Source organism: Cryptotermes secundus, unplaced genomic scaffold (assembly GCF_002891405.2).
Source record: "Cryptotermes secundus unplaced genomic scaffold, Csec_1.0 scaffold181, whole genome shotgun sequence".
In the NCBI taxonomy this organism is placed as follows: Eukaryota; Metazoa; Arthropoda; class Insecta; order Blattodea; family Kalotermitidae; genus Cryptotermes; species Cryptotermes secundus.
Window position 1 is genome coordinate 2,452,962 of NW_019723906.1, and position 22,756 is coordinate 2,475,717.

Here is a 22,756-nt window from a genome sequence, read left to right on the forward strand (position 1 = left end):
AAGATAAACCGTTACACAAACTTACATCAAAAACTTTTTTGCTTTTTATTTTATTACTCACTACATGTTTCGAGCTTAAATGGTCATACGGTGACGAACAAATTCGTAAGCTTTAAGCACAATTTTCTTAAAAGCGTGCAGATGTATAAAAATATTGATAAAATAATAATGAAATTATGTCAGTTCGTACTTAATTTTTCAAAGACGCAACTACAACAGCTCCCTGACTTACGCAGTCGTTCCATTCCGGAAGGTCTTTGCAACCCGAATTTTTCGCAAGTCGAAATCGTTATTGTAATACCCGTATGTACGCGCCCTTGTGCATGTTTGCGATTTGTAGAAAGGTAAAGGAAAACGTGGGGGGGGGGACGAAAGCACGGAGAAAAATTCACTGTACGCTTAACAAACTAACGTTTACAACAGCTACACTCTATTCACATTCTGTACTTCAATCCTAGTGATATTCGACCCTGCTGGAGTTAGACGACAAACTGCATAAGGTCGAAACTGCGTTCAGTCGAGTCTTGCCTAATTCTGGGTACGTCTGTATAAAATCACAGTACGTGACAAATATGTATTTCGCTAACTTATGTACGTCATCTAATGTTGACAGTTTAAGGTCGAAACATGCAGCGAGTAACAAGAAATAAAACAAAAAACCTTCTTAATGTGTTTGTGTGACGATTTATATTATGGCCTACACGCTGAGATCCCTAGCGTGCCAGTTATGCTGTTGTACAACTTAAATTCTTCCATTCCAATTCATTTGGAAGGAACCTCAGAAGGTACTCATTTTTCACTTTCCTACAAACGCCACTGCGTGACAGTGACTGTACAACTAACGGTTCTCTCTACCGAAAGACCAACACGGAACCAGCCAACTAAACTACGTACATACACACAGCATTTCACTCCTATTTATATAATTACCATAATCAAAATCTGGATGAAGAATTCCGTCTTCTGGGATATGGCGCCGTGATCTTGTGTTGCAGCCACCTGCTCACGCTGGTTCCTCGCTCTCGGATTTTTCTACCCTGAAGATGGAAACTATACGTTCCTCCGAAACGTCGGTTCACACAAGATCTACATGGCTTCATGACCCAGAAGACGGCATCTTCATAGTTACCGCGGTGAAAACCTCAAATCTTAAAATCTGGATACAATTTTCTTTTCGCACACTCAAGTTTAAAGATAAGATGCAAATTAATTTATTCCATACGTCATGAAACAGAACTTCTAAGTTCATTGCTCATTCAAAAATTAAAAAAAAAAAATCAATTGGAATTGCTGGTAAAAGTAAAGTAAAGTTATCCCCTTAACAGACCGTGGAGGCCCATTGGGTTGTGAGATGTTGAGGCTCCCATATTTTCTAGACAATCGGTTCACAGATGGCGGTAAGACTGTCAACCTTTACCCCCAGGAAGATTCCTGGTACTAATTCCTGTCAGAGGCTGAGTCGACCTCAGTGTCATAGTTCAGCTGGAAGGACTAGGTCAATTGAAAAAAAAAAATCCACCTCATCCGGATTCGATCCCGCGAGCTTCTGGCTTGTAGCATAGTGCCCTAACCAACTACGCTACCGAGTCCGGGTGATCCGTCTAAAATATATGTTACAACTATGGAAGGGATTACACGTCGGTCACTTCTAGGATGCGATTTCACGTTAAATGAAACTGTTATTTTATCGTTGTAGCCGGTTAAATAGTTATATACCAAATTATATATTAGCCAGTTCTATCATAATTTCCTACCAACCCGTCTGGATCCGTTAAAATGGTAATAAATAAATTCGTTATTTTTCGTTGCACCAGTTTCGCTTTACTCGGAGAAAACACATGTGTATACACACACACACTTTATATGTACACACACATATATGACCAATTAACGCTATTAAAATGTTTTCTCGCGTTCTGTTCTAAATATATTCTACGAAATACGTACACTTCAATTGTCTGTCAAGTTTCCCCTTCGTACCTCCTCCCGAGGGGAATCGATGTGCTTACAACCCCACACCCACCAGGACCAGGATGATTCACGGACCGCCAGCATGTCTGGTCCCCTCTCCCTCCAACAGCTAGTTATGTGACAGCTACCACTGTCGCGATGTGACGTCATTGCGCCTGCACGGTAGTCTGTTACGTAACCACTGCCTAGAAGAGGATTGCATTACCTTGTTCACTGTTGCCAGCGTGTATCGCGTATGTTTACCGGTCCGTTACCCAGCAACGCTCTGGCCACCCACGTTATAATATTGCGACACCGGGCACAGCAGAGACAGATGTCTGTTGCTAGGCACTAGCTCGGTAAACACTCTCTCGCGGCAGAAGATTGGTACGCAACAGTATAACAGCTGCGAGGGTCGTCTTCTGTGTGGTCAGTGACGACAGTGTTGTATAACAAGACCAACGCGTATCCGCAGGGTCAAGAATTCTGTACCCATGAGGAAGCTGTGTGTGGAATGACGACGTGGATGCACATTTCCTCTGGATCAGTAGAAATGCATAGTGATTTTGACTACGAGACATTGCCACCGAAGAAAATCAAGATAATTTACGAGAGGAACTGTCACAATTCAAGTGATAACTTGATAGAAATGTTATCCAGTAACGACAGAAACAGCCAGTTGGTGTTACCAACAACCCAAACAGAAAATAATAGTTCAACTTCAAGTGGAAATGGGGCCAACTTGAAAAAGGATGGTATACAGCACAGGTTTAAATCCAAAATACAAAATATACCCAATCTGGAAAATGCAGCTGCAAATGCTACACTACGAGTACATAAGACAATAAAACGTAAACGTCGAGCTTGCGGTTCTGGGTTGGCTGCCAAACGTTTGAAAGAATTACAAGCAAGACTTGCTGAAGAACGGGCGAGGAAAGGAACTTCTGAAGATCGCAAAAGTGAAGAATATCCTAAAGGAATACAGAAGGTAGGAAGTCACACTACAAGTTCTTTGGGTTTTAGTAAATGTGGCGCTACAAAACTCCTAGAAGCACTTCAGAGAAAGGAAATACCGGAATGTAACATGTGTCCTAAACAAAGATGCTTGCAAACAGATAGTCTTCCTTCAAAAAAACAACATGAATCTCGTGGAAGATGTCTTGAGCTAGAAGACAGAAGCCCGCCATGTGATATCAATACATGTACCAGGTACAACAGTGACGATAAGAGGTTTCTTGACCAGAATTTGTCTACACGGCATCCTCACCTAATGAATGCAGAGGAGACGCCAGAAGATGAACTTATGGAGTGGGAACCAATTGAAGATGAGAAGATTCTGTCCCATATTCAAGAAGTTCGCGCTCAGATTCAGCAAGACAGTGGCATTAATCTTGATGACAGAGAGAACGTGGATTATGGCAGGAACTCTATTTTTTCTGCTGACGGAAAGCAACAATGGTTCATTGTTCTTGACACAAATATACTGATTTCTAGTTTGAAGTATATTGAAGAACTGCGTGATACAAATTTTAAAGGTTTGGGGTTCCCTGTCTTGGTTATTCCATGGCAGGTTCTGCAAGAATTGGACATACTGAAAGATGGTAAATGCAGTAAAAGTTCCGCTCTTTCTGCAAAGGCAAGAAGTGCAGTATCATTCCTGCATTTCAACTTCATGTCAGAACATCCACGAATCAGGGGCCAACCAGCATCATATTCAATTCCAAACGCCTTCCAAACTGAAGTTCCAGATGATGCTATTATTCACTGCTGCCTTCTGATAGCACAGAGGACAAATCGTGTGATTCTTTTATCAAATGACAAAAACCTATGCAATAAAGCTATTATAAATGGAATAAAAGCATACGAAAGAGCAGAAATACAACAAGAACTTGAACAATTGAGCTCCGAATCTGTACACCAAGTTCAGATACAGTCTTCATCAGGAAATGAACTACCTAATGGAAATATGGATATAACCGAACCGATGTATTCGTTACCTACCGATAAAGCATCTTCTATTACCGACTCAGTAATTTGCAAGCTGAAGATGCTTTTAAAAGAGCTTCTCAGCAAAGTACTGGAAAGTGAGATGTACAAAGTGTATGATATTTCTTGGAAGATTATTGTTGCTGTCAAACCACCGTGGACTTTATCAGACATAATAGTTTGTTTGCTCAAGCACTGGATAGCAGTTTTTAGTTTTGTTCTACCAGCAGGAATCAAAAGTACCTTAGAATTTCTAAATAGGGTTTTTGGAAATGCAACACAGAGTAAATGTTATGGGTATTCTTTACACGAGGTAAGGACAGTACTACAGGCAAGCTTACGCCTTTGCATGGGAATAAAGCCAAGCGAGTATCGTAACTTGGTGTCGACATGTGTGACAAATATAGAGAGACTGCAAAAATATTGTGAATAACATTGTCAGCAATGACTAAACACGGCGCGGAAAGTACATTCAAGTCTCCTGTTAAAATGAGGCAGAGGCCATGAAAATTGTGGATTGAAAAACAAGAGGAATTTAATCCACATCTTTTGTGGAGCAGTGTGAGATGTGCATTGTTGGGTTGGAACCAAAGTGAAGGATAATTATGGTCGATCTGGAACTTCTGTTAACCATGGCAACAAGTACAGAAGCCAGTAATGGAATGATGGACGCCACAGTAATAAAGGTAAGGGAAAAAAATGTAAACTACCCCTCCAACAGGCCATGGAGGCCCATAGCGTTGTGAAACGCCGAGGCTCCCACATTTTCTAGACAATCGGCTCACAGACGGCGGTGAGCTTGACAGCCTTACGCGTCGGCCGCCTTTTATCCCAGGAAGATGACAATATTGAAAAAAAAAAAACAAATATGCAGGCAACCAAGAAAAGATGGAGGTCAGCCACGTACAGATGAAAGCCGCGATGGACGCCAACCATGAAAATATTGTTGCCAGTCCAGAAAGGTTGGAAGCCTGCTGGACATTGCCATAAACGCCATGCAAGAAAGGATGGAGGCAGCGATAACTTCCATCCGCTCTGAGTTTGAAGAGTCCATCAACAATCGTATGGAGGAAGTCTGGTACTTACTGACCAACGGAACCGCACCTTCCGCGAGGAACTCAGTACCGAGATAGCGGACAGAGAGAAGGGTCAGTGTTGCAATCTTGTTGTTATAATACAGCGGACATATAGCGGTATATTCATGACTTGTACACGTATAGTTAACTGCTTGGAGGCCGGTGGTATTGGTGTTGTATTATTTGGTATTAATTGTTTGGCCGGTGCCTCGTTTTACAGTGTATTTTGTCCGCTCTGGTGGGAATACAGATTGTAACTGGCCGGTGTCTCGTTTCACTGTGTAAAACACAGTATTGTCCTGATAATGGCTTTAAAAGCCGAGACATGCAGCTAAAGTGATGCTGACCTAGACCGTTTCGTTGTGTTACGACGGATCCCAATAAAGAATTGTATATAATAACACAACATGATGCACCCAAAACTATATTAAAAGTGTTAAAGGATTTCCGATGATAGGTTAAGAATGTGTATTCCAACTTAAATATTTAAGGTTTCACTGCTACAGTGTAGAAAAACTGGGCATGTATCTTGTTTGTAGGTCTTTGCTGTAGAAGCTTTCTAGGTAGTAAGCCCGGTTGTGAAGCCCAAAGACAAGTTTTTATGATGTACGAGTTGCTAGTATGTGGATATTGCTATGCTATTCCCACGATATGTATCTTTATAGAAGGTACGTCAATGAATCGGGCGATTTTTAAAACGTTATGAACAATAAACTATTGAATGTATTTGGTTTTAACACATGAATAAAGTGTAAACATAACCGTTTGGTTTTTCTCAATTAAGTCACTGAAAATAGATGTCTACTTCCCAAAAATAACATCCGACAAATGACCAGCATTCCGCTGTAGGACCTCGGTAAGTCTCTCCCTAAAGTCACTCATTACACTATGTAGCATCTCTACGGGAATTCGTTCGACTTCTTCCTTAATTCGATGTTTCAGTTCCTGAACTGTGTGGGGTGCTGGAGCTTTGAAACCTTGGGATTTCAGATACTCCCAGAGAAAAAAATCACATGTGGAAAGATCAGGTGACCTGGCTAGCCATATGGTGTCCCCATATCTGGAGATAACATGGTTAGGAAACAGGTTATTCACAACTGCCATGGAAGCTCGTACGGTGTGGAACGTAGGCCCCTCTTGCTGGAAAAACGTTTCTTCCTTGACTGGAAGACGAGTAAGCGCATGAGCTAAGAAGCTCTCCAAGATGTGAACGTAACGTGGTCCAGTCGCAGTTACATCCCTTTCCTACTCATCTTCAAAGAACTGCAGGCCAATAATTCCCAAAGAAGATAACGCGCACCATACTGTGACCTTGGAACTGTGAAGTGGTCTCTCATAAATCGTACAACATGACGTGTGTGTTTCTTGTCTGGGTGTGTTCTACACTTTGAGGTGGTTCGATGTAAATACCCTTCGTGGAAGGGCCCAAACACGGCAGTCACCCGAATCAGCGATGTGTTGCACAGGATTCGACACCATCCCAGAACGAAGATGTTGGTAGTGAACCTGTGCCGACCAGCACCTTACTAGGAAACCGCTTGAGACAAACAGCCCTACGGAGGGATCTTTTGGAGAGCAGGAGCGTCAGACCTAATCCACGAAGACTAGAGACTGGACACTCACAACCGAAGAAAGAAGTGTCGGGATCAGTGACGTCCAATGCTAGGTAACAGCTAGATAAACACGTTCCCGCTGCAACGGATACGTATATAAAACTTGAACGGTTAGAACCGAAGTTCTGAACATGTTCGAGGTATAGGAGAAAGTGAAGCCAGAATCACAAAATATAAGAGGCTTAAATTTTGCGGTGGTCGAGTTACGACCGTTCAAATGAGTAAGTTGCTATTGTAGCATAAAATATGTAAGTTAGGCATGATCTAGGCCGCGCCATAGCTCAAGCGGTTAGGCGCTGGTTTCCCACCGAGGCGGCCCGGGTTCGATCCCGAGTCTGGTCATGTGGAATTTGTGGTGGACAAAGTGGCGCTGGGGCGGGTTTTCTCCGAGTATTTCAGTTTCCCCTGCCAATCTTCATTCCGCCAAATTTCCATCATCATAATCACCCGGGGCAGGCTACAATAGGCCAATCAGTGGCCGCCGTGCCGAGTGGACTCACTAGGGACTCCAACCCCCACTAAGCGAATTAAAAAAAAATAGGCATGATCTGCTCTGTAAAGCCTGTGCTGACAGAGGACTTGTGTGTAGTGCAAAAGGAAGAAATTTCAATAACGTGTTATATGTGCGAAATATACACTTGACGAAAAGCCAAGCGAATTCTGACCTTCTCGTCAGAAATGACGTTACATACGGACTATTGCCGCAAGAGTTCGGTTGGGGAAAAGAAAAAAATCTCTGGTCGTGGTCCTCAAGGGGCCTGACGCCAAGACGACCTGATTGGCGGTAAACCGCCAGTTGTAAAGTAACTATGACTTTGAGAAGTGGTGTTTTGTATTGCTACCCGTGCCGAGGCAAGAATGGCTGTGCTGGTGAAGGCCAGCTTCAATTTACCCGACCGACCGAATCCCTCAGTCGTGAGTAAGCACTCGTAGCTGGTGGTTGGCTGAGCCCTGAAGCAGTGGAATTTCCACTGAAGTCGCTACCAAGCATAAGAGACTAAGGTATAAGAGACTAAAAACTTGATGTGTACCACAGTAACCTGTCGAATGTGTAGATTAATGAGTGTTACAATCATTCGTAGTTACGAGTCATAAACGCTCAATAAATCCATTTACCAACATAAAACCCGTGTCACTAACACGTCTTTGCACAACAACCAACGCAGTCGGTATAGCGACTGGCAACGGGCTGGATGGCCGTGGGGTCGGACTTAAGTCCCGGTAGGGGCAAGATTTTTCTCTTCCCCATGTCGTCCAGACCGGCTCTGGGGCCCACCCAGCCTCCTTTCCAATGGGTACCATAGGTTCTTTCCCCGATGGTACAGAGGAAAGGGCGTGAAGCTCACCACTCATTTCCAACTAGTGCCGACGTCAAGAAAAAGTGGAGTTATACATCCACTCCCCGATATGTCTTCATGGTGTAGTGTTTAATTAGCTAAGCACAGGGACAGCTTTACCTTACCTTAATCTGTGTCAACGTCTTGATTCTAATGTGATCACTAAAGCCGTAAGTAAAGATGAAAGGTTGGACTGGAGTAAGAATGTGATAGTCTGAAATGTCTTTTATGGTGTAATCGATAAAACGCTCCTCCTACACCCTCTCTTACTTTCACATGATGTGCACTCTGTTTTCATGAGCGAGGGTCTGAATACAGAGCCACAGCGGTATTGTCGTACATCTGTGATGTAAGAAGATAAAAGAAGGTAAAGCTATCCCTCTAACAGGCCGTGGAGGCCCATATGGTTGTGAAACATCGAGGCTCCTACATTTTCTAGACAATCGGCTCACTTACAGCGGTGGGGCTGTCAGACTTATACGCCAGCAGACCGCCCTTTACCCCCATGAAGATTCCTCGTACTCATTTCTATTAGAGGCTGAGTCGACTCCAGGGCCATAGTGCGGCTGGAAGGATTGGGTCAACTGAAAACTCCAATAACCTCATCGGTATTTGAACCCGCTTGTAGGCACAAGCCACTCATGACACTACAAATATACACATGTTCCCTAAGTCCGAGGCCATACAAGACCTCGGCTATTTGGCAAAGTATGGAAAACTGTAAAGAGGTAAAAGTTGTTACAAATCATGGTGTTGTCCAATCTCAAGCATTGGATTTATTTTCTGGGGACGAGACGTTACGGCACTACACTCTTTACATGTCGGTAGCAAAAAGTTAAATGCTGCCAAGGTGACATGACGGTGAAAGGGCGATATGCGACCAAGGTAGAGGGGAGCGGCAGAGATGAGAGGGGTACAACATGAATCAGGAATAGTGAACAGAAACAATTTAATTCGGTGTACTTCTATAGAAACAACAATGCAATGTGGCTAACTGTGGCGAAATATAATTCCACAAAATCACAATTGCGTATGGATCACCTCAAAAAGTTTGTATATTCACTAGAGTAAACTTCAAACTGATGTCCGTTTTGTTGCTCACGTGTGAATACGGGGCTGTAAGCTTGGGCGCAGCCGTCGCAGTGTGGCTTAGCCGATGTCACATTGGCAACATCGCCGTAACTGTATAATATTTAATGTGTAAAGAGTGTAGCGCCGTAACGTCTTGCCCTGTGCACAAAAATGATCACCCGAAACTTGAAACACAATTTACAGCAAACGTTTCCCTCTTTATGTTTTCCAAATAAACGAGGTCTCCTACAGCCTCGAACTTATGGAACACCCTGTATGTGTAAAAGTAAAGTAAACTGTAGTAAAATAAAGTAAACGTATCCCTGCAACAGGCCGTGGAGGTCCATAGGGTTGTGAGATGTTGAGATTCCCACATTTTCTAGACAATCGGCTCATAGATGGCGGCAAGGTTGTCAGCCTATGCGCCGGCCGTCCTTTATCCCCAAGAATATTCCTGGTACTCATTTCTGTTAGAGGCTGAGTCGACCCCTGGGCCATAGGTCAANTTTAACACACGACTCGTGACTACACTACAGTTCACTGTTACACGCTAGTGTTCTCAGTCAGTTACAGCCTCCATTAGCCGTTGCCTGGTAACGGTTACCAACGGGGGACGTTTCCCTTACTCTGGGTTCCCGAACTATCTCCGTGCCTCACCCACCAGCTTTTAACAGCAATAGCTCACAAGGACTGAACTGCAGTTCTCTGACTCACTAACTCACCAACCAACTCTTCATTTCCCTGCACTGCACAGCTAACTCCCTGGCTGGCGGCCACCTCACACTCTTCTGACTCCAATTCAACTTTCACGTCCACGTCCTTATTGGCCAGCTAATGTCTCACAACTGACTAAACTTAGTCTGAGTCTTATGTTACGACCAGATTAAAGCACTCATTTGGGGCTTACGACCACATTTTTATTACTATCAGACAGTTGCGGGTTTAGTGATGTCGGGCGCTCTCTCTGATGGGAGGACGGGTCTGTCGTTTACAACTGTTGTTGGCCCTCACCAGCGCATTCTCGGGTCCGATCCCCGAGCAACTGGAGACCTTATTTTACTATCTCAGATTCCACACTTCCTTTTCATCACTTCCTATAACTCGCAGGGCTAAGGTGGAGGTATTCGACCCCGCCTCCACACGGGGCTCCCCACTGACTAAAGTCAAAGTCAAAGTTATGTTACGACCGACGGTCAGTCGGTCAGTCTGTCTTGGACTAAAGCACCCATCTGGGGCTTAAGACCAGATCTTTATTACTGTCAGACAGTTGCAGGCTTGTTGATGTGGGGCGCTCTCTCTGACGAGATGACGGGTCTGTCGTTTGCCACAGTAACAGTCAGCAGTAATAAGTCTGTTGCCGTATGTACAATTTGCGTTTTACATGTTATCAAATGAATATATATATACACACACAACATATACAGGTCGTCTGTCAGTACAGATCATACCCTATCATTAGTAGCTCCTGCTACAACAGCAGTCTAGTCACCTGAACGGTCGTATGCTTCATCGCCGCCAAGTTTATATTTCCATTGACTAAACACTAGATTTGTCCCGCTTACAAAACACCGCTCCTCACTGTTGTAGTTCAATCGTAGACGCGGGAAAATGTGTTTGCGAAGGCGTTACTCAGAAACGGCTGCGGGATATTTGCTTATTCCGCGGTCATTGTCTAGCAGCGGGCGTTGTTTAGTCATCACTTAGCAACGGAATTACATGCAACAATATGATGGTAAGGTAAAAAGTAAAGTTATCCTTGTGCTTAACTAATTAAACACTATGCCATGGAGTATAGGGTAGCAGATGTACAGCCCGTTTTCCTGACGTCGGCACTAGTTGGAAGTGAGTGTTCAGCTTCACGCCTCGGCCGTTTGGCCCCCGGTACCCACTGGACAGGGGGCTGGGTAGGCCCCAGAGCCGGTCTGGTCGACATGGAGGAGTGAAAATTCTTGCCCCCATCGTGTCTCGAACTCCGTCCCCTTGGTCGTCCAGCCCGTAGCCAGTTGCTATACCGACTGCACTATCCCCCCCCAAAAAAAAACTTTTTTTGTGCAGTTACGGTACATGCGTTATTTCCATGATCCATACTACGAAACAATACTACAACGAAGTACAAGAGCGAACATGTTATACAATACGGTACATTACTTTCTTACTCTTTCGGAAGACAGTTCGGTTTATGTGTACTTCATGTGAAGATATCAGCTCTATCGGAGCGGTCTGTCATACCAAAGGGTCTCTTCATAGCAATAAAACATAACACAAATGCCAATGTGTGGGAAATAATTTCTAAAAAATGCCGATCATAAATCACGTTCCGTGTGCATGGCAGACATCATCAGTACAAACTAAGTACAAACGCCATGTCTTATTCACCGCTTGACCGCCCTCAGGGAAGCCGTAACCGGTTTCTAGAAACATACACCTCTCATAATTCTCTGCTTCTTGACGATCAGTGACCATCAGCATCTTTCCTTTCTACGTATTTTCTTTTCTCGTGATGCTTTCTCACGCTTGAGGCTTTCCAGAGACGATGTGTTTGGCACGTGCTGGGTGATATCTAACGCTATACATGTGCGAAGTAGTCCTATAGGAGGTTCCCTGCACGGAATCTACTCTGACACGCTTAAAACTTCCGGCCGTAATGTAAGAAACAACGTTCGTATCTACAAGACAATTCCGTATCAGGTAATAACTTACGGCTCGAAAATCTGTGAAGGGGCCACCTAAATTCAGTGTAACTTGAGTCATATCAGCCTTCTGGATATAAGCTACATATGTAGTGGTAACTCCTCAGCTCTGTGTGCTCTTTTCGTGGAGAGGTCGCTGCCGCCCAATGGTAATCAGATACGGCCTATCTTCGTGTAAGGAATCTGTTAAATTACGGGCTGGATGGCTGGGTTCAAAACCCTGCAGGAATATGATTTTTCCCTTCCCCAAAAGGTCCAGACTGGGTGTGAGGCCCACCCAGCCTGCTGTCCGATGGGTACCATGGGTGACTTCTTTGGGGGCCATGCGACCGGGGCGTGAAGCTGACCACTTACCTCCACCTAGTACCGAGGTCAAGAATGGTGGAGCTATACCGCCACTCTCTCATGCGTCTTCATGGCACAGCGCTTAATTAAGAAAAGGGTTAACTTCACCTTTTTATCCACCTGACTGCCCACCAGTAATGTATTGTTACGGCAATTCCGGTGTACTTAAGATATTAATTCATCAACTACGTCAAGTGTCAAGGAAAATTAAGCATCCCCGTAAATGTGGCACGGTTTGGAACATCAGATATTCTTTGGTCTTTCAAAAATTATCTACTAAATGGCAAACTGAGGACTAAACTGGTAAAAAGCAAACGCGCCTGAGATCTGAGTTTCTCACGGCGGTAAAAATCAAGCCGGCAATCTCCTTAAATCATTTGCTCCCACTGGGAATCGAATCCCGACCATGAATTTGAAATAAACAAAAGTAAAAAGAGACTACATAGTTTGCAATTGCGATTTTTCATATAGGATTGTCATTCATGATTGTTCATTGCAGAAACACAAGAACTGCTGCAAATCTTTACCATCGAAGACCGTACTGGCACAATTACTACATATTCCGGGAATTCCCTTACTACACTCTCGGTCCCCAGATTCGCTATATCCATGGTCGTTTGTCTGATGGCAACGTCGGTCTTCATGTCTCCTACCGTCAGCTTCTGTCGATGCTTTCGCAACTTCACATACCTCTTCTTTATATAAAAAAAAGTGTTTCAGGTGTCGATGCCTTTTAGCGACTTTTGTCTCATTAAACAAACAAAAAAATTAGGACCAAGGATACAAGTGTTAGATTTTCTACAGACAAGAAGATATAGCAGTAAGTTTACTTCATTTCAACCGTGAAGCGGATAAAGGTAGGTCAATGCTCTGGGATGCAAGAAAGCAAGCTATTTCGGCTTGTGCCGACAGGTTCATGCGGAATCAACTATCATCGCAACCTCGTAGCTCTGTATATATCTGCGCAACAGTCACCAACTCACCACCTTCTGAGACAGCTATTTTAATAGTTACAAGTGGAAAAGTTGTATACATGTTAAGCCTTGCAGCTCCTGTTTAAAAGAAAATTCAAACATAACAAAAGCTGTAACTTATATTCCAGATCTGAGAATTATTGAATGTGTACGGAAATACAAGAGTTCTACCTTCTGGGATACAACACAGTGTTGATTGTTGAAAGTTAACCGACGTTTCGGAGGAACATGTTTCCTCCTCCTTTAGGGTCGAAGAAATAGCTGAGCAAGAAAACGGAATGAAACCAAGTGGCATGCACAACTTTGCTTGGTTTCCTTATCTGCTTATTCGTCGACCCTGAAGATGGAAGCAACATGTCCCTCCAAAACGTCGGTTGACTTTCAACCGACTATGCGGCGTTATATTCCAGACCACCGCTGTGAGAACCTACCACTCCTGCAAGGAAATACAAGTGTAAAGAACGTCATCTGAAGCTCAAAAAGATATGGTCAACTCACATCAAACAAAAAATGACTATTAACATACAAAAGCTTTCTACACGATATAATTCAAACAATGAGCCGGTAATACAAAGAGGAACTGCTCAATGGTGGAAGTAAGCACCCTCTCCTCCTTAACCGACCGGCATACACTGATCGTGTCTCCGGCGCTGTCTAATAAAATGAGTCATAACGCTATTGGAGAGCCATGAAAACTTCGCTACCCAGTGATTGCAATCACAAATGAAACTTCGGTTCATATAGTTAACTAAGACACCATGACCAACTCGTCGCATATGACCTATCTTTACTCTTGGCCGCGCCATAGCTCAAGCGGTTAGCGCCTGGCTTCCCACAGCGGCGGCCCGGGTTCGATCCCGGGGTCTGGTCGTGTGGGATTTGTGGTGGACAAAGTGGCACTGGGGCAGGGTTTCTCCGAGTACTTCGATTTCCACTGCCAATCTTCATTCCACCAATTGCTCCACAATCACCCTCACCTGTCATCTGGGGCTGGTACAATAGGCCAGAAGTGGCCGCAGTGCAAGGGACTTGGTCCCACGCCAATACCAATAAAAACAATCTCTACTCTTCATTCTAAATCACTGTGAACCACAATTACCCGCCAGCCTAAATCGTTATGAAGAACACTGTGTTAATTAACGCATGCCTACAGTATCAGATACAGTGCAGTCGCATTTTAAGCGAATCTGAAATAGTGCGATATAAAGTCTCACTTATGAGCAAAAATTTGAAATAATGCTAACCCCCCCCCCACAAAAAGAAACTGGCAAGAATCACGTATGTGTTTCAAAACTTGCCTTCAATTATACGACTTCTGAATTGTGAGAGGCCTTCAGGAAAGCACCCCTCGCCTTAAATGCGACTGCACTGTATATTTCTGAAGCACACATGACTGTTCGATCACAGTGGTCACGCGGTCTAAGGCATGAACTGTCTTCACTCCCTCGAACGCCGGGATCGTGGGTGTTTATCCCACTCAAGGCGTTTATTATGTGTGTACGTAGCGGTCTTTCGACGGGCACATACCCCGTCCAAAGAGTCCTACCGTGTATAGGATCACGAAACTCAAAAAGTGGCCAAGGCCTAACAAAGAGCTGTAGAGCCATAATAATCAAGACATGGCTGTAACTTACTAATTATTATCTTCTTACTTATGATTCATATGGTGATGTGGACGTTTGATTATTCTGGCGTTCAACAAACTCACACTTCTAGTAGCATTCAGACATTAACACACTACACACTATATATTTTAAAACGCCACTGGTTTCAAACATTTCTGTTCCAATTTCAATGAAAAGGGCAATCTTTGTTCGATTCATTACCCACGACATTGCCCCACGCTAACACCAATCTTACAAGATACGGGATGCATACAGAGCTCATCGTGGACATAGTCAAGTTATGACTTGAGGGATTGCAAAAGCAAGTTTAAATCTAAAGTCATAACGTAAGAGACACCCGAACTCTTGAAATCAGTTTGGTCAATGCCAACCCATTGCATTCCAGTATCTAACAATTTTGTTTCGTCGGCTACAGGTTGATCTCTGATTGTGAGCCACGTAATATCATTAGTTTCAAAATTCGGGCAAAACCATTAACAATACAGATTCTGAAACGCCGATTTCATCATGTGGGGGATACTCTTTTTCTTTCCTAGTACATTTTACCCCAAAACAGACGACACTCTTATAAGATTTGCGGTTTTCACGGCGGTAACTATGAAGAAAGCAGTCTTCTGGGATGTGGCGCCATGTAGATATTGTTAACCGACGTTTCGGAGGAACGCATCGCCTCCATCTTCAGGGCAGACGAAAACTGTTCACGCTGGTTCCTCGCTCGCGGATTTTCTTCTTCTTTCCTCTACGTTGAAGATGGAAACGATACGTTCCTCCGAAACGTCGGTTAACACAATATCTACACGGCGCCACATCCCAGAAGACTGTTTTCTTCAAATGACACTCTTCTTCATCTTTACCATGCCTTCATTTGTATTGCAAATAAAGCACAAATACTGACTTCTTTGTTTTTTAAGTATGTCTGACAGCCACATGATTGAAGCGAGAAAATAGAAACGATAACAATAACAAATTAAGAAAGTAACAATTTGTTCCGATGCCCAAGTTAAATTTTCACAATGTATACAGGGACGTATCAGGGTTACTGCTATGGGTATGACACTCTACAGACCCTGAATTTTTGAAAGCGGCAATATTACGAATATTTTTAATGAGCTGGCTGAAGGGAGTGAAATCGAATCACAACTACAGCGGTAATTGCGTAGTGATTCCGAGAAATCAGAATGACTCTGTTGTAAGAGTAACGCAAGAAACGCCAATCGTTCTGAAAAAGAAAGTGACTTTGAATAAAACTCAAACATATACTTAGTTTTTTTGGAGTTTACTCCTGGACCGACCTTCCTTACTAGCATCCAACACAGCTTCCATACTTTTCCCTATCACATCTAATTCTTCAGCAAATTAACATGACTGGTATGGAGCAAAAGCTGATTTGTCCAATTCGATTCCAGTCCTTCCCAAACACATATCCCCCCCCTTGGCACTACAGCCCCAGTGGGCCTAGGCCTACCTCCATGAACTTCTCCGTTCACTTCGGTTTTTCTAGATCTTACACATGCGGTAGGACTCCTTGGGCGGGTGATCAGCTCGTCGCAAGGCCTCTACCTGTACACAAACACAGAAAAACGCACACAAACATCCATGCCCTCAGTGGGATTCGAACCCACGATCCCGGCTTCCGAGCGAGCGAAGACAGTGCACGCCTTAGACCGCTCTGCTACCGTGACCGGCCCCCAAACACATATGCAAGGCAATAAATTACGGCTTCTAAGATGCATCAGATGTTATTGTGAGTTTTCGAAATGGAAATCAGTCACCGTTTCAGAAACCAATACCAGTCTCGATAATGTGACTATGGGTCAACGTGCCTTTTGTGATTTCATCAACTGAGACGTCCTGTGACAGACTGTCTGCGATTCCGAAAATGATCAATCCCAACATCACATGTAAGAAAAAATAGTGAACAGTTTGTGACTATTTCGGGCAACAATAAACTTTTGTGAAAATAGTGGACTGTGAAGATTTCCACACAAAATATGCCTACGTACGAAACAAAGTTGTGTCATTGTATGAGGAAGCAATCTGTTTAGTTCTGATTTATAATTCGTTTTATTTGGGGGGGGGGCATATTTTGAACAATCCTTGACTTATGCAGTGAAAGAGCACGACGCGTTTCACTCTAAACACGATGTTTTACGCCCAAAATAAAATTACAGCAGAACCCCAATTATCCGACCTCTAGTTATTCGACTTGATTTGAAGGCCACAACTAAATATTCTTTACACGCTGTTTCACAATACAGTTGTGAACCAAGCTGTGCAGATATTTGCTCCGTGTTTTTAATGTTATTCGTATTAACTATCATCTTCGGTCATCCGACTGGCCTTCGGCTCAGGTTAGGTAGGATAATCAGTATTTTATTGTACTGTGCGGCCTTGCGCTCGAACATCTTCACGGTTTTTTTTATTTTCTATAATTTCGTTGTTAACTTCATTCCGGTCATCGTGGCCAGAACTGGAATGAATGATGAACTAAGAAGGACGTGGGAGGAACCACAGATGCTCTATTTTAAGATCTAAATTTTGTATTTTCTTCATAAACTGACAAAAGTTATAAACAAAACTCAGTATTGTCGCTATCCGTGCATAGATTCGAAGCCGAAGCTCCGAAATACGAATTACAATTGCTACCACTGTAAAGAGACGTTATGTGAACCTACCACGGATTCACTGATGTGAAATCCGTGCCTTTGTTTGGATACACCCTCCCTCCCTGTTTTACGGGAGCTATGTTATGTGGAAACCGCTGCCTGCCCTTTTGTGTATCAATACAGAGAGAACTGTATACTTCCAACTAGCTGGAATACGCACTGCAGATATTCCGACCAACCACCACAACAAGCAGCACAACGGGATTATCATTTGTCGGAGGCAAAAATCGATGTTCGACAAGGGACAGGAGCAAATGCATACTACCACATTCATTTCCCAACACAGGCATTTTTGTGGTCCTCCCAAGCCAATGGCTGTATTCAAACCTTCCAGGACACGAAATTAAGAGCTGATTATATTAGGAGAATGATTGCCAACATAATTCAGAATATTTTGAATTCAAGTCTATTTACAAACACAAAAATTAAAATATACAAAACTAAAATGTCTGTTGTTTCCTATGGATGTAAAACTCTGCGTCACATTACAAGAAAAACATGGAATAGGGTGTTTCAGAATACTTGTGCGTAAGCGTGAAGAAGCAACAGCTGGATTCAGAAAATTGCTGACCAAACCTGAACCCCTTGTCAAATATTAGGATAATCAAATCAGACAGGATGAGACAGACGGGGCATGCAGAACGCATGGGAGAAAAGAGAAAATGTATGCCAAGTTCTAGTCAGAAAACCTGTAGGAAACAGACGGCCTGGAAGATCTAGGCGTTCATGTTAGTATAATATTAAAACTGACCTAGAAGAAATTGAGTGCGAAGATATGAAGGGCTTCTGTGAACATGGTAATGAACTTTTCGATTCTGTAAAATGCAGGAAACTTCTTGAACAGAAGAGCAACAGCTTCTCAAGACAGATTCTGCTCCATGGGGACAGTTCACACCAAAGATCAAGGCCAAAGATATTCCACGGTGATGTGGTATGAATTCTACATTCATGAGATTTCAATTCAAATTTCCTTGAAACTCACACTTATTACTGTCTATCAGGAAAGTGAAAAATTGGGGAATTTTCATTCTTCCATCTACAGCATCCTAGAACCAGAATCTTTGCCTTAAGCAATTCCAGTATATTATTAAATCTGCAGTAATCTGTCTGCACATGCAATGAAAGCCAATGTAATTCTAACCTGCACCAAGAAAGGATATAAGTTGGTACAGATATGTCAGTTCGTGTGTCATCCAAATCTAACAATACAATTGGAATAAGATTTTCCATTCTAATGTGAGAAAAAATACTACAATGACATGCATTCATAAAAGGTGCAACAAAGTAGTTAGAGACTACAGATTATGTTTAAGTCCATACACCTGCACAGAATATAACTCATAACAAAAGACAAAGTGCTTAAATAGTTTAGCACATGGACAAATTATCAGTCATGTGAGAGTCACAAAGTAAAACGAATATTCATGTATGATACCATGTGAGAAATTAGAATATGCTGGCATACACTTCCGGTAGGGTTTCAGATTTTCTTGATTTCCAAAAACGAACTTCAATACATAAATGTGAACATTTGATGGCAGTGTCACGAATATGGACATAACACCATGAAGTTTTTATGACATCAACTTTTATCTGGGTGGGTTTTGTTTGCGATATGTTGACCTAACGTTTTGTTAATTACACTGGAGTTCTGAATGCATGTGATTAAGTTGATTCTAGGAGTGTGTGTCCACCTCACCCAACTGAAGGATTTGTGGCTCACTGCCATATAATATCCCTGCAGAACAGTATGGGGTATGCCCACACAAATATCAAGGATATATCTTCAATTTCAGACCTCATTATATGTAACTTACATATACATATTCTGCCACTGACACAAAGATTCAAATTAGAGAAAGGAAAAGCATTTCATGAATATGAACCGGTGTTGAAAATGTGGTGTCAATTAATTTTGATGTAAAATCATCATACAAGAATGTGCTGATGGAATAAGCATTACTGCATCATGCAGAAGTAAACTTTCTAATTATAACACTTCCACACACGGCCAAGGCAAATCTTTTGCACATTCATATATATATATATATATACTTAGTTTATACAAAAATGTGAATCCAATGGTTATCTCCCACTGTCTTTCCAATTAAGTTACATATTCCCTATACACAGATCACTGGAAGTGCATGTTTATTTATTTACCACAAAGAAGAGAAATTTGGAAAGGGCTTAATAATCACTTGATCTTTTGGGATATACCTATATATCACTAGATAATTCTGGTATTTCTAATCTGGCTGTACTTTAGAGTAGTAACTACCTTTATCTTCAGGAACTCAATCCAATCATCATTACTGCAAAACTCACTATTCAACAGCCGTGTTATCTTAGACCAATTAACTGATCACAGCCAAAGCCCAGGTACATCCAGAAGTCCAGCTAAGATCATATATAAATTCTCATAAATCAACCTCCAACCTGGAGTCCACCATCACTAAATCCTACAGGTTTATATGCTGGAATTTCATGATTTCTCTTTTATAATTAAGGTTAATTAATTTATTTTGAGCCATGTCAATGTTAACATGGCTTCCATAGCATATAAAAAGGCTGCATTATGTGTGCTGGTAAGTTCTGAAAGTGAAAACAGCAGTTGAAGCTTTTCATAGGATTATGTATCTTCTGTGTCAAGAAAGCAGATCTTCACTTAAGACAGTAATACAAAACAAAAGCCACGAGATGCAAGTCATAATTACCTTCTTACAAGTACAATTACAAAAATATGTGTCTGGCATTTCACTCTGGTGAATCTTGCAGTTTAGTCACCAAATGGTCATGTGGCCCTCAAATCAACTCCTGTACAAAATAATATGAAATTCTACACATTTTTCTTGGTCCTCATCCCTTCCTGCCACATAAATTTCAGTACAAGATCATATGTAAATTCTGCTCAACACTACAATGTAAAGGCTCGATACAAAGAAAATATAATGTAATAAGAAGTGAATTAAGTGTCAGCCCAGCAGCACGGACCACAACAGTTCAAAAGTCCATTGGTTTGCGCTCTGTCTAGCGAGAACGTACCTCCAATGCACTAGTTGTCAACCACAGCCTAGGAAACATCCGCTGCTAAGCAACAGATCAGTAAACACATTTCCAGGAAGACAGATTCTGGGGTAAACAACCCATTGCTAGGTAAAGCCTACATCAACACACGACAGCAGTGGACATCCACTGCTGGGAAATGGAACTCTTTTCCGTGACATCTGGCCCGAGGTTATACAAGAGGAAGATACAGCTAGAAACAGACACGAATCAATCAGGATGGTGTTATCCCGTGTGGAGGGAGGGTTTAATACTCCGACAGTAGCCCTGAGTCATATGAGGTGACAAAAATGGAAGTCTCGAATTTGAGACAGTAAGATATGGTCACGAGTCCCATGGAACTCAGATCCGAGAATGACTGCGCTGGCGAGGAACAGTAGCAATTGTAAATGACAGACCCGCCCTCTTGTCTGAGAGAGCGCCCCCACATCAACAAACCAGCAAATGTCTGACAGTAATAAAAATCTGGTCCTAAGCTCCAGATGAGGACTTTATTCCATGACACATTGGCTGACTGACCGTTGGTTGTAACATAATATTCAGCCTCAGAAATACACATGCTGAAAAGACAGCACAGAGTTGGAGGAATTTCCATTGTCCGAAGCACTTCTAAGCCACGACTAACAAAGACACAAGAGACTGGAATACTGGGTGTGTGTTTTAGTTGTTGTAAAAAGCCCATCTGCATGTCCATTATAACAACAATAAACATTTGTATAGAAGTTCAATACATGATTTTCTCTTCAAGCAACGACAATTCCACACCAATATAGACTATGTTTGTGTCCAATGGAGTACACCTCTACTTCCCATGTATTTAAAATGATTTGTGCTTGGTTATCTAATAACATAAGATTTTATTGTTCGCTATGATGGTGTGGCTGATATTCTGAACATTAACGGAATGTTGATCAATTAAACTGAATCTCTAAAGCAAATTCTGATAAAATACACAAATAACATAAGGAAATGCTCTATCACCACGACTCCAAAACACTGCTTAAAATATACTAAAACTGAACAAAATCCAGTGATCCAAGATTCTTATACTAAAGTCAAAAATTTATTTGCCACCACTCTCTGTGCTAACTTGCTTGGGCCAAACACACCAACATTTTGCTTAGTGGGGGGGTGGAGTCCAGCTAGGTCCACTTGGCATGGTAGCCACTGATTGGCCTATTGTAACTGCCCCGGGTGATTATGATGGAAAATTTGGTGGAATAAAGATTGGCAGGGGAAAATGAAGCACTCAGAGAAAACCTGCCCCAGCACCACTTTGTCCACCACAAATCTCAATGGACCAGACCCAGGATCGAACCCGGGCCACCGCGGTGGGAAACCAGCAACTAACCACTTGGGCTATGGTGCAGCCATAACACACCAACATACTACTGCAGGTCCACAACCATGTCTACAACATTGGCAAATAACGTAATAAACTCTCTGTTCATACAGCCACACCTTTAAACAATGAAGTTGCGTACAAAGCATTCCTACTCCCTAGTTAGGGGTCCCCATGTTCGAATCTCAGCCCACACACCAGCTACTCTGTGAGATCCTCATGCCTTTCCTCGATCTCCTAGCACTTACTGGATTAGAATATTAAAATATTCCACAACTGCTTCATTTCCGACACATCATTCACCTATCCTGCCATTCGACACTATACAATGACATGTTCTATATCCATCTTTGGATCTCTTGAACTTACAATAAATACAAATACAACTCATCCTGTTTCAAAATTTGGTTTAAAATCCCGCAAAAATTGGTCAGGAATGTAAAATGAACAACAGAAAAATACCAACACTTAACTACGGTATCATTAAAACACTGTGTATTTTTGAGGTACATTTCTCTGTTGCTAATCAAAGCTGCACACACACACACACATACAAAAGATACACTGTAAAATTAGTATACAAAGGTTAGATATCTTGACATTTGGTAGTAATAGTGCCCTTTTCGCAACGAATACCAGTACTGTTATAAGAATGTTAAGTTTCTGGTAAATGATTCAGTGGCATGGTTGAAAACACATAAGTTTCTTCTTCGGCATATTCTTATTCATATCTATTACATTCACAAAATTAAAGGCTACGTCCCACAGTTAAAATTTGCAAGATGGCGATTGTTCCAAGGCTTCAAATATTCATGCACTCTTTCATGAAATAAAAGAAGCATTACATAACGTTCTTACCTGTGAATTAGTATTAGTGTCTTCAATAATTTTATCCGTTTCCATACTAAGCATCGTTTATGCACACACGCTTACTAAAATATATCCTAAAGAGAAGATACTCATTAACACTCCCATACACAGGAAGTCAATAAAAGTTTTGTTGTGACGTCATTTA

At 42.2% G+C, this 22,756-nt stretch overlaps 1 protein-coding gene across 3 annotated transcripts in view; it reads right to left on the minus strand.

The window, feature by feature from the left end:
• The window catches only part of LOC111861980 (beta-TrCP), a 90,581-nt gene extending 67,845 nt beyond the window's left edge, over positions 1-22,736 (minus strand). For all 3 annotated transcript variants that reach the window (XM_023846981.2, XM_023846982.2, XM_023846980.2), the window contains exon 1: positions 22,600-22,736. In XM_023846981.2, the coding sequence (XP_023702749.1) occupies positions 22,600-22,653 (54 nt within the window). In that variant the 5' untranslated portion in view covers positions 22,654-22,736. The remainder of the gene's footprint in view (positions 1-22,599) is intronic.
• Between the last annotated feature and the right edge of the window lie 20 nt (positions 22,737-22,756).